The following is a 13,924-nucleotide window of genomic DNA, read 5'->3' as shown; positions in this document are numbered from 1 at the left end:
ATCACAGATGCTTAAGTAAAATCAAACAGTTTTGTTTGAATTTATTAAAATAGAAATAATAAATGTTTTACTTACGATATTTCTCAATAATAATAATCTATTATTCTGAAATCATTTTTGATATTAATATTTAAGTACATTTCACTAAACAAGGCTTAATGTGCTGTACCTTGGTCCATTCTAATTGGATGAGTGTAAAAATCACAAGTTTGCTCGCGGCGGTGGTTGTCGAAAGATTTTGACGTAAATTATTCGTGTAGTAAATATGGCTGACGAACTCAATGTTGACAGTCTAATTCACAGACTTTTAGAAGGTAAAGATTCATTTTATTGTTTATAATAGTGTACATTTTAGTAATAAGACTAAAACATTATAATTCAAAATAACATATGAATGTTCTCGCGCTGTTTGTTGCGTAATTATCACAAGTATGTAGGTACAGAAACGTCAAACTCATAAATAAATCGATTATCCTCAATTCTTATCTGATTCCACTTTTGATGATCGTTTGCCAGAGATGCTGACGGCTTATTTCATTGCCGTAAAGGGATGTTCTCATAGAATAACAATCCAATAATCTAGTATCACTAGTACTTTTGATTATTGCTGATGTCAAATTACTTGGAACACTTCCTAGGGCTTATTGTTATGCTTTGTTCGCATTGTATGTTACTTTACTTGATTTAAACATGTTTATTTCACTTTATTATGCTGCTTTTTGATGGGTTACAACAGTATTCAGAGTGCAACAGGAAACAGCAAGGCGGAAAGGGAAATTCAAAGACATCTTTTCATCAGAATGTATGGTTATCTGCATAGTTCTTGGCCACAGTATTGCGCTAGATACGTTTGATTGATTTTATTCTTGCGTTTGTATGACCTGACAAGTGGCTTGTTCCCATATAAAGACATTTTATGTTTCAGTTCTTTCCTTTGCAATTTGATCTAGATTCCAATCAAGCTAAAAATAACCCATTCTATGAACCAAATAATAACTGTATGATTCACGTGAGTTGTAACTGTGTACTGCCACAGACTCTTCTCAATGTTTTCTTGTTCTTGGCAACAAGTTTTGTGCCAATCATGTCCTTGGCGCTGTTGGTACGAGTATGTATCTACCAAACTGAACCGGTAACATAAGTAAATAATTATTTGCTAAAGGCATACAAATTATGATTTTTGTTTATAATTTAAATTACTCTAGCATGTGCTTACAACAGTGGTAATGTGTAATGCTTTGATGAAACCCAAGTGTATGTCCGTTAAGTATTTAAAAAATATGTTAAGCATTCTATACCTAGAGTGCTGATAGCATGCATTGTACCTATGAATATTAAGTATTTGTGTATGAATAGTTGAAGGTCTTGCCTGTAAATGCCTATTGTTGTAAAATTGTCTTCTGGCTACACTATAATATGTATATATATATATGTGCCATTATCAACGAAAAGGGTATTTATTGTCGTTTGTCAATAAGGCGCTATTTCCGTATAGCTTCAATTTGAAATCAACCTTATCGACAATCTACAATGTGGTACCTTTTGGTTGAAAACATCACATATGGTAATTCTGCCTGTATTGTAAAGTAATCTTGAATATTGTTGAGTCTATCATTGATATCTTGAAACTCTTATCATGCATATCATTCATTGCTTCATCTTATTGACCATTAGTTAATCATACATGTATCAAAATAGGTTGATCATAATCTAATTCTCAAGTTCACAATGAATCATTCCAAGTGCATCGAAGCATTAATTGTGGACTAATAAATTACACAAGAATTAAATGCCAGCCGTTGAGGCAGGCTTCTTAATAATCCTGTTAACACTTGTTGTGTAATGTTGGCACAGTTCGAGGATGCAGGCCTGGGAAGACGGTGCAGATGTCCGAGTCGGAGGTGCGTGGGCTGTGCACCAAGTCTCGGGAAATATTTCTGCAACAGCCAATACTACTGGAATTGGAGGCACCGCTAAAAATTTGTGGTAAGGATTTGCAATTTGTAGTATAATTTTTTATTGCCATAATTCCAATGAATATATTTGAGCTAAGGCTAAAAGAAGAGACATAGTCAAAGTTGATTTATATTCATTAGGAATTTTTGAAGCACTTTAAATATACACGAGGCTGGTCATGGAGATCATTTTGTCAAGTCGTCATGAAATAGTCCAAGCTGTCCTGCAAACTAGAAAGAAAACGCATGACTGCATACATATAGATAACGCAATAGGTCTGCGGATTAGGGGGCTGTGGAAACTGGGATTTATACGCTTCTTCGGACCTTGTGCGTGAACTGTAGAATCAGTTGCGTGTATTGGGTATACACGCAACTTGCGCTTGCTACACAAACACGTATAATGTTAGGACACGGATAATTTTCCGCACGAATACCTACTATGTGCAGGACATAACCTCTGCTAGATTGTCTGATACTGACACCTTAATCATCTTAGCCATTCTGGATCCCATTGAAGTCGGCCAAAATAGATTTTACACCTGGTAGTTTGCATCTGGCCTGCACCTTTCTTAAAACAACTTTAAAGAACATAAATTAAGACTTTGTTTATAAATAGATGCTTGCCAGTCTGACTCTTGAAGGCTAGTAGAGTAAACAAAGCTATTTGACTAGATTATTACTAGCTACTTTTAGCACACTTTATTAGCATTCAATCATTTTACACAGACTTCTATTCTATAGATAGATAATATCTAAACAGAACAAGCAAACCCATACTTTGTGAGCTAACATATTTTTTGGTTTTGATACAACTGAAACGGTGACATCTATTAAAGTACAGTACATGTCTGTGTCTTCATAGGTAGTGTTTGATTGAGTGGGTAGTATTATTAAATGACAAATGTGGTAAACTTGACACTTAATTATCACTGATTCTTGATGCAGTCACACGTAATGACTCAACTGATGACTGTGGCACTTAAAAAGTTATTTAGCGCGGAAATTAACGACAATGATAAAATATGCGACGTTACCAGACTAACGAGTACCTAGTTGCAGTTCTTAAAGTGGTACTGGGTGTCATTTTTTGTCACTATACTCCGTATCTTTAGGTATTTCAATAAAAGTAAACAAATAATTACTAAATTTTCGGGTAGTTATAACATTTATTGGTTAACCAACCAAGTACAAAACCGCCTCGATCTGTTACTGAACAACCTGACTTTAACCTACATTATTTAACCGTGTAATGTTTTCTTAAGGAGCCATTTGAGGGTAGATTTTATTTACTTTTATTTGAGTACCTAAAGATACAGACTTATATTAGCCACTTATCTTTTCATCTATCTGTGGTTTGAATTAAAACACAAATACATCTTCAGATAAAGTCCTTTTGAAGTGTAATTCCGTCAAGAAAGAACATACATAGATATATACTTTTCATCACACGCGCTCAGTAAATGTGGAATTGCACGCAGGTTTTGCGGGAGTTATAGAAAAAGCGTTCTCCCTAGGGAGTTATGAAGTTTCTAGTGCCATAATTAACAGTTTTTTGTCTTTATACTTAATTTTTGTATCGCAAGTGTGATGAAAAACATTGTGTGTAACACGGGGCGTAATAATATTGCAAACTCGAGTCTATAAATCGCTCCGGCAAGCCGTCGCGATTTAACTTACTCTCGTTTGCAATATTCAACTTACGCCCCATGTTGCACAATGTACTATTTCTTGTATTTCATTATGAAATTGCATGGGTTTTTTTTCCTCTTGTAGCTAGGTACTTTATTGGCTATGTGTACGTTCACATCTTCGCGACTGGTGGCTACTGGCCAAATTAGTTATCTAACCCACAAACAATTAACATATGACATTAGTGAATACATGCCAGCCATATTTTAAATTTTTGTCATTACCCCTGCTGTCGTCGCCTTTCATTCCCCTGACACTCACGTAGCCAAATAGTGCCAAATACGTAATTGTATAATAACATTGTAAGGTGCTAAGTTATAGGTACAGTCGACGTCAAAGATATGTTTACACTTTTGCACCTTACTCCTTTGTAATAAGGCGAAAAGTGTAAACATATCTTTGACGTCGACTGTACAAGTAGGGCGGAGGCAGGTAGTATAAGCATAAGAAGGCAAGTACCGTACCCGGCGATAAATATTGCACATCGGAATTTCGGCTGCTGAGTTGTCATTTTGTTTGACACAAACCTAGGCTGAGCCTAGTGTGGGGATCACTGTACTGCCTCTCTTGTAATATTAATTATTGAAATAAATATATTTTGAATTTGAATTTAATATTTATCGCCGGGTACTGTAGAACTGTGTTGTGTAGCTATAGCTATAGAAAAACCTACCTATAGGTAGGTGTGGAAATAAACTATCATCTCTAGAGTTCTAGAGGGTAGATGAACTAGGTAACCAGTCAAATCAGCATACTCTAAAGAGTCGTTCAACTCCCAGCCAACCCAATCAACCAACTCAATCAGATCGCGTTGGCTCGCGAGCCAATCCGGTATCCATTGGGCGCGGCTGCCTCGCGAGCCAATGTTCGATAGTTTGCCGCGCAATATGGAGACACGCCTTTAGTTGTCTGTCGTAAGAAAAGTAGGTACAGTCAGCGATAAAAGCTTGTACCAAAACTTATTTCAGGTGATATTCATGGCCAGTACACAGATTTACTACGCCTGTTCGAATACGGGGGCTTCCCGCCCGAGGCCAACTATCTCTTCCTCGGAGACTACGTGGACCGCGGCAAGCAGTCGCTGGAAACCATATGCCTCCTGCTCGCGTACAAGATCAAATATCCAGAGAACTTCTTCCTTTTGCGAGGCAACCATGAGTGCGCTAGTATAAACCGCATTTACGGTAAGTGTTACTGTGTTTATACTTACGTATTAAAATAGGTCAAATATGATTACATGATTTCTGGATGACCCCATAAGCAAAATGTGAGATGCAAATACACATTGGACCAATAAATTGGACAGGTGGAATACCAACCTAAGGAACATGATAGGTATAGCATTTAATACCTACAAAAGATAAATATTCAAGACCCAGCCAAAGGCAGCCAATGTCAATTGAAGTTCAAACTACCTTTTATGGCTTCAACCGAAGTAGACACGAGTATAGTGTATTTTATGTTCAAAAAGAGGTACACGCGACGAGGTCATTGCTACGCCAGCCAGGATGTAGTACAGTGTATTCGGGTGATTTCGAAAATCGATCACATCGCTCACCACTTTCCAACCGTTCAAGATTTTACATACTGAATTTTAAAAGAAGCGTTTTCGCCTGAAGGCCTACCACCAACATCGAAAAATCTTTACCTCCCTTTATATCACTCTTGCATATTCGAGCGATAGAGGCAGGCATTCGTTTTTCGCCTCAGGTTATCATCATTGTATTGCTCCCCCACAGGTTTCTACGACGAGTGCAAACGCCGGTACAACATAAAGCTATGGAAGACGTTCACCGACTGCTTCAACTGCCTGCCCATCGCGGCCATTATCGACGAGAAGATATTCTGTTGTCACGGAGGGCTGTCGCCGGATCTGCAGGGCATGGAGCAGATCAGGAGGATAATGAGACCTACTGATGTGCCTGATACAGGTAAAGGGTCATCCAATTACATCACACGACTTTGTAGGTTTTTATACCCCTCCCCAGCATTGTCACACTTGGTCATATTTAGCAAACTTGGTGTGACGTCACATATTTTCAAACGAAATCGGCAAATCGAATAAGTAGGTTGTACCTTTTATTAATATTTTATCATAATATTTGTGTAAAAGAAATATGTATTAGTAATTTTGTAAACCAAAACTGATTAGGAAAGAAAATTAAACGAATAAAAATGATTCGTTCCAAAAACTTGTTAAATAACTGTACAGTAAATTAAATAAGTTAAAGTTTATGACTCCTCCTCCCCCCTCCCTCCCTAAATGTGTGATGTAATTAATGAAAGACCCCTAATTAGATACTTGTTAATCATTATGTTTTTATTGAAAGTTGTTACTGAACATCAATAGCCTAGCTATTTGTTCTTGACTTCTTTTGTGACTGCCACGTCATGGCGTTAATCACAATCTTTAACGGTTTGACGTCAATGGCCCGCGCGGTTAAAGCCCAAAGCATTCCGACAAGGTTCACGGCGATGAGTCGCACACGATAGGCGGTCAAATGGGTTAACATTAACCCTTTACCAGGCTAAGGGATATATATTTCCCACATACGGCACTTCAAACATGTTTTCTATTTTAGTTAATAAGATTGACATTCGATTGTCATTTTTGAACTGTCAGCCTGGTAAAGGGTTAAGCCCCCAATCGCACGGCAGCTTTTTCAACGCGCGTTAATAAAGCGTTTGAGTGACACAAATGGATAACCATGTATGTTTTCACGCGACAGCGGTGGCGCTTTTTATCAAGCGTTGTTGGATTTTCGACTTTAAGCCTTGGTCGTTAAATCATATTTAGAGTGCGGACAGATTCAAGCGCTTTTTTAAAGCGCGTTGGAAAAGCTCTCGTGCGAATGGGGGCTAACGTCTCTAGCCAGGTGCTGCCCCCTACAGTTCATGCACCTTCCCTAGCGCGTTGTAGAGTCTACCATCTAGCAGCCTGAATCAAAACATTAAACCATACTTCACCCTAATAAACGGAAGCTCCTGTGTGGTCCCCTAACAGTTCATGCACACTTCATGCGGCGCTAATATTATGAGACGATACAGTGAATAATTTTAATGTTAAATTTGCTCGTTGTGAGAGTCGACGGTTGACCTATTCTTTTTCGACAGGTCTGCTTTGCGATTTGCTGTGGTCAGATCCAGACAAGGACGTCCAAGGATGGGGTGAAAATGATCGCGGTGTGTCATTCACATTCGGCCCCGATGTTGTCAGCAAATTTCTCAATAGACATGACTTGGATCTCATTTGTCGAGCCCATCAGGTAATACGATCTTCACATTGAATAAGGGTCCGCACGGCGCTGTGTGCGAACTAGACATCGCTATATAATGATGTCTCGCTTACACACCGGAGCGGCGTGCGTAACCGCATCAGTGTGATAACCACATTATTCTTCACTCTATGAGTTTAAAAACCAAACGCTCATTGCAGAGGGCGCCGTATTAGAATCATAGAATAGAAACAAAATCAACGTAGTGTAGCGTTCCCTCTATAACAAGGAACCGCAAACACTATTGGACATATCAGCGCCCTCTAAAGCAACCAGTTGGTAGTTGACTCCATTAGGCTGCGTTATTGTGGCTCAAAACCCAACTTTAATCCTAATACGTAGTCACGGTTTTCAGGTAGTAGAAGATGGCTACGAATTCTTTGCGAAAAGGCAACTTGTCACGCTATTTTCCGCCCCCAATTACTGTGGCGAGTTTGACAATGCCGGTGGCATGATGTCCGTTGACGAGACGCTCATGTGCTCGTTCCAGGTTGGTATTCTTGCTGTCTGGTGTGGCAAGTGTTCTCCGCCAGGTGTCTCTTCCCTGGTACCATGACGCTCCGCGATTGTTGAGCCATTTAAGGTCCTAGGTAAATTGATTGTTCAGTACTTCCGCTATGGAATGTCCAATTTAGCTAGAACCGTGGCATAACAATCACGGAGCGTGACTGTACTCATATAAAGGTCTTTACCTACCTCTACCTAGTTTTAATTATCTGTCCGTATTTATACAGGTAGTGACACTTGTCTAGGAGAAACTTACCCTACCAGACATAACATTGTCGATTATTTATTTTTGCTTTTTTAAGTAACTAACCCCTACAATCCCTTCATAGATATTGAAACCGTCTGAGAAGAAGACTATAAAAAAGGAACACTAACTTTCAATTGATGTTTTTTTTACTAACAAGAAACTAACATTGAACATCTCTTCGTAAATTCGAAAATGTATGAGAAGTCGGATTAAAGTGGATTGCTTATATTCAATTGCTGACTTTTTTTCCAACCAAGCGACTAATGATGAAAATCCCTTCATAGATATTGAAACCATCTGAGAAAAAGGCGAAATATCAATACAATGGTATCAACAGTGGCAGGCCCGCCACGCCACAGCGGTCGCCGCCCAAAAAGAAATAACTGACGTTTGGGATCCAGTGTGCTGCACAGTGAGACGAATGCTACAAAATAATTGATTATATCATGTATTATAATTATTGTTTAGTGCGGTCACTGGACAGAGCCGAGTATGTCATGGATTGTTAAAATTATTTATCAATTTGCTTGTGCCTTCGTATTTTTAATTTTTATTATTAATGTGAGTGATATTAATTTATGAATTTAGTTCTACAGAGATTTCGTGGAAGAGCAAGCATGATCTATTCGGCGATGCCTCGTGACTTCTGCTTTTTCGATCCCCATTTTGACACGAGTTTTAAGATCGGATTGCCCCTTATTGTCTTTGACATGTTGGTGTCCTAGTTAAATTGTTTTGTTGATTTTGAAGAGTTTGAAGTGGCAAGTAATTCTAAAGATGCGGGCATTGGACAAGAAAATCGTAGTTACATTTTCACATTACGGTCATGTTTATTGAGTTGTAGTGGATCGAAAGCACATTCGCTTTGTTTATTCTGTAACTAATGTGCCTATAAATGTAAAGTATATTATTATAGGTCTCGTATAAGTGACGATAATAGTTGTTTCGAAAAGATATTATTTAAATTTGTTTATATTTAAAAAGGGTCATCCCTTAGATTATATTGTATTTCTGGTTTGACTTGGAGCACACATTTAGTTGCTTAGAAAGCCAGTCGGGAAAGGAATGCTGGCTCATTGCTATCACTACGGCGGGGAGAGTAGTCCCAGTGAAATTGATGATATTTTGCACTCAGTATTACTCTTACAAAATAAGTAGATAATCTAAAATTTGTTTTGTTGTACAAATTGGCATTGATCTCCTAATTGAGGCTTTTCCCTTCACAGCTTACAGTATGTCTAGATAAACCAATATCAGTTGAGGTGATAGAGCAGTGTAGTCCTCGCAACAATAGTGCAATTGCTATATTATAACATAAAATTATATGCAAATTTTGCATTGTACAATTATATTTTTTAGCTATGTTAACAATATCAAATAATTTTCATGAATAAATATTGCTATTAAAAATAATAAGTTTATTTTGTTTTATTTTCAGTTAGGTTTGCATTTAAGATATTTTTTTCATTTTGTAACTTTGTAGTTTAATGAATGGTGTATGAAGTTTTTATGTACTCTTCTTTCAAAGTATATTTTTCTGAGTCATTATCATTCACTGGAAGCTTTTCTTTATCAATTTAATGTTACTATAAAATTCAAGTACACTTAGTCCTCATTTTGTGTATTCTCTAAGTAGTTAGCTGATAAACGTTCACTCCAAGATTACACCTGTGTTAACTAATCAGTGTGATATTATAAATTTAAAATTTTATTATCTATATTTTTCATCTACATCTTAGTAAACGTATTACATAGATTCTGAAGTAATTGAGTTAAATAAATACACTTATTATTAAAATTCACTGTACTTTTTCTCAGGTGTGTACAATTTTCTGAAATATAAATTTTATTCCAATAAAATGGTCATGCATTTTCAATTTCCTCATCATGGTCCACATCTGCCCAGTTTATCTCAAGATCTGGCTTGGTGGGTATAATTATCTTAATTCGCTGCTCATGGCTCTCAAGTCTTTCACTGATTTTAGAAACAGTGCTTTCATTCTTCTTCTGATATTTGGCAACATCCATTTTCAATGCTTTGATGTATCCTCGCTTAGCAGAAAGAATCTTTTTTAGTTTGCTGACTCTGGCTTCATACTCTTTCGCTAGGCCTTCCAGCACTTTTTTTTGTTTTTGTAAGTTTGCAACATCATGAGCTTTCAATTGGCTTTTGACATCACCTAGCTGAGGCCTCCTGTAATATTAAAGTAAAATATACAGATCACTGGAGAGCTAAAATATGAAGAAAGTTAGCAGTCAGTCAATTTAAATTAACACATTCACTGCCAAGAACATGTTAGCAGTCAGTCAATTTAAATTAACACATTCACTGCAAAGAACATGTATAAAAATAGTATTTATTTGAAAGAAGAAATGTATTGTGTGTTCATTTTGTACTGGAAACGGGGCCAGGCGGTGGCTCACTCCGCGATTTCGTCGCTTTGCTACAGGTAGCTAAAAGTACATCCGTTCCACCCCAATTTTGAGGAAAGCCATAAGCCGCGCGTGGCGCTGTCGCCACCTAGCGGCCATGTCTGTGCTCATCGTAATAGACGCATTTTCTTAGTGAGTCTTCTGTACCTAGTACTATTATTTATACTGTGACGGGGCACCCGGCACCGAAAGTGTTAAATTAAGAAAACTGGGAATCAGTTTTATATAGGTATCTCTACTGCTATTAAAACGTGAAAGTAACTTTGTCTGTCTGTATGTTACCTCTTCAAGCTTAAACCGCTGAACCAATTTATGTAAGGAGAGGAAATAGGATAAGTTTTAGTCACAGAAATCATAATGCCATCATTGTATGCAGACTAAGTCCCGGATAGAAGTTATTGACTAAATAATAAGATAGATCAGTTTATATTTCAGCATAATTAAATAGCTTTTAGTTTTCTACTATACTAGCAAGATGATAGCATTTCACATTATGTTACCTGCATGCTATATCTTGCCAAAGTTATAGTGAGTTATATGACTACATTATTAAAACCATACCTACATTGTATACATATTACACGGCCTCCTAGCCTAGTCGGTAGTGACCCTGCCTACAAAGCAGGAGGTTCCGGGTTCGAATCCTGATAAGGGCATTTATTTGTGTGTTCATCACAAATATTTGTTCCTGAGTTATGGATGTCTTCTATGTATATAAATAATGTATATGAAGAATAGTGTATAAGCTTACCATAATGTTGTGTTTGAATCTTTGTGACTATATTTCGCTTGCTGTTTCTGTAAAATTTCCAACTTTTGTGGTAAGTTTTCTGAGGCCCACATAGCATTCATTTCCTGTATCATTTCATCCAGAATTCCTTGTTTCAAGCAGTTGAACATTGGCACCCATTTTACTCGCTTCATTTTTGTTTTAGGCACCGTTTCAAGAAACTCCTCATCGCTGGAAAAATAAAGCATGTTTATGACGACATCCCAACAGCTTGTTTATCAAATTCTAATTCACAGTTTAATAAAGAAGGCTTTTTGTCCAGCTTACCTCACATGATTTACAATATTACTGAATTCCTTTAGAATGATAAGATTATCAAACGTTACATCGGATTTGTTCATTGATTCGTTAACGTGTTCTTCCATTTTTGTAATTTCACAAAACACAAATATCAGTAACTCTGTTTGAATCGAGTTATTTAGGTTGTTTGGTTTGATTTAAAACATCTATCAACGAACATTTTTGACAGATGAGCGCGTCATGTGACATTTTGAATTTCGATGTTGCCCTCTGCGACTATGAATTACACACGAATTTACATCTTATCTGGTTACAATAAGGTTTGATATAATTCAAGTGGATAAAATATTTCGCACCATAGACATATCTTCGTTTTTTTTAAATTCTCTACTTTTTTTGTATACTTGGTCAAGCAAATCTTGTCAGTAGAAAAAGGCGTGAAATTCAAATTTTCTATGAGACGATATCCCTTCGCGCCTACATTTTTTAAATTTGCCGCCTTTTTCTACTGACAAAATTTGCTTGACCATCTATAATTAAAAGATTGTTCGATTCGATTTTCATTGCACCATGGTGTAAAATATTCGTGTGTGGTGATCCGCCGTACATCCGTTAAGTGGCCTATTTTATAAAGCTACAAGTTACAAGCGGAAGTCTGTTTCTAATAACCCATTGTTAGAACGAGACTTCCCCTTGTAAATTGTAACTAGCTTTACAAAATAGGCCAAAGGACGCAGCTATTATTGAGAGCGATAAAGAGATATTTTGATAGGACCAAGATCACGTCACGGTCCTATACGCCCGCTTGTTAGAGTGGTATTATCTGTCCAATGTTATATATACTGCGTCTCACTCTTTCATTAAGCAAAATGTGAGATGCGATACTTTTAACATCGTGTGTAATGGGCCTAAACGTCGTCCTCACCTCATCCATATAGTTCCAAAAATGTTCGCTACATGCCGCTTCTCTTCTCTTCATAAAGTTGCCCTAAAATGAAACACGATGGCGCTAGTAGTAAAGGTTTCACTAGCGTTTTCAATGCAAGGCGGTAATAATATTATTTTCACCACACCAGCTCGGAAATTCTTACTTAGCACTTCAAAAACTGATAGCATAGTTGCATTTTATTCACATGTGAGGCAAAGTAATCAAATGCAAATTTTGAGTTGTTTTCCTATGTTTGCTGGTAGAATTGACTTTTAAATGATGATTTTGGATGATAAATATTTAATAACATTCATTTGGATTTGATTTGGTTTGATTTTGTATGATATTTTACATTTAATATTTGCTTCGAGTTTCGGGTCGGGGTTGGTGTGGTGAAAAATCCTGTGTCACAGAATAAATAGTACTAATAAGTACAGAAGACTCACTTTCTAACAAAACGTGTCTGTTGCGATCAGCACAGAGGGGTTACCGCGAAAACCGAAATTCGCAAATTGCGAGGATCTTTCTCTTTTACTCCAATGAAGGCCTAATTAGAGTGACAGAGAAAAATGCCCGCAATTTGCGAACTTCGATGTTCGCGGTTATAGGCCAGATATGGCCGCTAGGTGGCATACATACAAACCATTAGAATCCTGATGGAGAAATGCCGGACTAACAGAGAGAACCTATACCTCACTTTCATAGACCTGGAAAAGGCATTTGACAGAGTCCCTCGGAAACTGGTGTGGCAAGCTATGCGAGCTCAAAACATACCTGAAACCTATGTCTCGCTAGTACGAGACATGTACCACAGCGTAACCACACAGATTAAGAGTCCAGCTGGTATAACCGACCCATTCCAGGTTAAAGTTGGCGTCCATCAGGGTTCGGCATTGAGTCCTCTGCTATTCAATTTGAGCATGGATTACATCACCAGAAGCCTTCAAGCACAAATACCTTGGTGTATGCTGTATGCGGACGATATCGTGCTTATAGCGAAAACGGCGGCTGAACTACAGAAAACCTTGGATATTTGGCTCAGGGAACTGGAGAGGCACGGGTTGCGAATCAGCCGTACAAAAACCGAATATATGGAGTGTGACCTGGGTGGAACAGAACAGCTTTGCTGCAACATAAACATTGAAAATACCGCAATACCCAGAGTCACTCGCTTCAAGTATCTCGGGTCGGTCCTGACAACGGATGCACGAGTCGATGAAGATGTAAGCCATAGGATCAACACAGCCTGGATGAAATGGCGATCATTATCTGGAGTACTTTGCGATACCAGAATGCCCATTAAAACAAAAGGCAAAATCTATAAGACTGCCGTAAGACCGGTCATGTTGTATGGTTCGGAGTGCTGGACTGCACTTAAGAAGCACGAACAACAAGTGCATACGGCAGAGATGAAGATGCTGAGATGGGCAGGTGGGGTAACACGCTTGGATAAAATCCGAAATGAATACGTCAGAGGATCCTTTAAGGTAGCCCCAATAATCGACAAGCTGAAAGAAGGGAGACTCCGCTGGTATGGCCACGTAATGAGAAGGGAGGAGAGCTACTCTGTAAAGACTGTGCTCAACATCAAAACACAGCCCAGGGGTAGAGGCAGGCCACCAGCCACGTGGTGGTCAACTGTCGAGAGGGATCTAAAGGCCCAAGACATTTCGCCAATGACAACCCGGGACAGAAGGTCCTGGCGCCGCTGCACAAGGAGGCCCGACCCCAGATGAACTGGGAATATGGGCAAGGACAAGAAGAAGATGGCCGCTAGGTGGCGACAGCGCCACGCGCGGCTTATGGCAAACCCCAAAATTGGGGCCGAACGGATGCACTTTTAGCTACCTGTAGCAA

General features: G+C 38.2%; 2 protein-coding genes across 4 annotated transcripts; one reads left to right on the top strand and one right to left on the bottom strand.

Moving 5' to 3' along the window:
• The first annotated feature begins 160 nt into the window (after positions 1 to 160).
• LOC134671250 (serine/threonine-protein phosphatase PP1-beta catalytic subunit) lies at positions 161 to 9,536 on the top strand. Of its 3 annotated transcripts, none has more exons than XM_063529059.1 (7): positions 161 to 314; positions 1,855 to 1,986; positions 4,616 to 4,831; positions 5,387 to 5,578; positions 6,762 to 6,913; positions 7,278 to 7,412; positions 7,961 to 9,536. In XM_063529059.1, the coding sequence occupies exons 1-7, from the start codon at positions 266 to 268 to the stop codon at positions 8,057 to 8,059; spliced, it is 975 nt and encodes a 324-aa protein (XP_063385129.1). In that variant the 5' UTR covers positions 161 to 265; the 3' UTR covers positions 8,060 to 9,536. The 3 variants fall into 3 exon arrangements, with proteins under 3 accessions (XP_063385129.1, XP_063385130.1, XP_063385131.1); XM_063529060.1 differs by lacking the exon at positions 7,961 to 9,536 and adding an exon at positions 7,759 to 7,909; XM_063529061.1 differs by lacking the exon at positions 161 to 314 and adding an exon at positions 779 to 802.
• Positions 8,953 to 11,332, bottom strand: LOC134671258 (uncharacterized). The gene is made up of 3 exons (XM_063529071.1): positions 11,167 to 11,332; positions 10,861 to 11,070; positions 8,953 to 9,870 (listed from the first exon to the last, which is right to left on the bottom strand). Exons 1-3 carry the CDS (start codon positions 11,262 to 11,264, stop codon positions 9,540 to 9,542), a joined length of 639 nt encoding a protein of 212 aa, XP_063385141.1. The 5' UTR covers positions 11,265 to 11,332; the 3' UTR covers positions 8,953 to 9,539.
• Positions 11,333 to 13,924: the final 2,592 nt, after the last annotated feature.

This window comes from Cydia fagiglandana, chromosome 15 (genome assembly GCF_963556715.1).
Source record: "Cydia fagiglandana chromosome 15, ilCydFagi1.1, whole genome shotgun sequence".
NCBI lineage: Eukaryota > Metazoa > Arthropoda > Insecta > Lepidoptera > Tortricidae > Cydia > Cydia fagiglandana.
The sequence above is the reverse complement of the archived record's forward strand: the minus strand, read 5'-3'. Positions and strand labels throughout refer to the sequence as shown.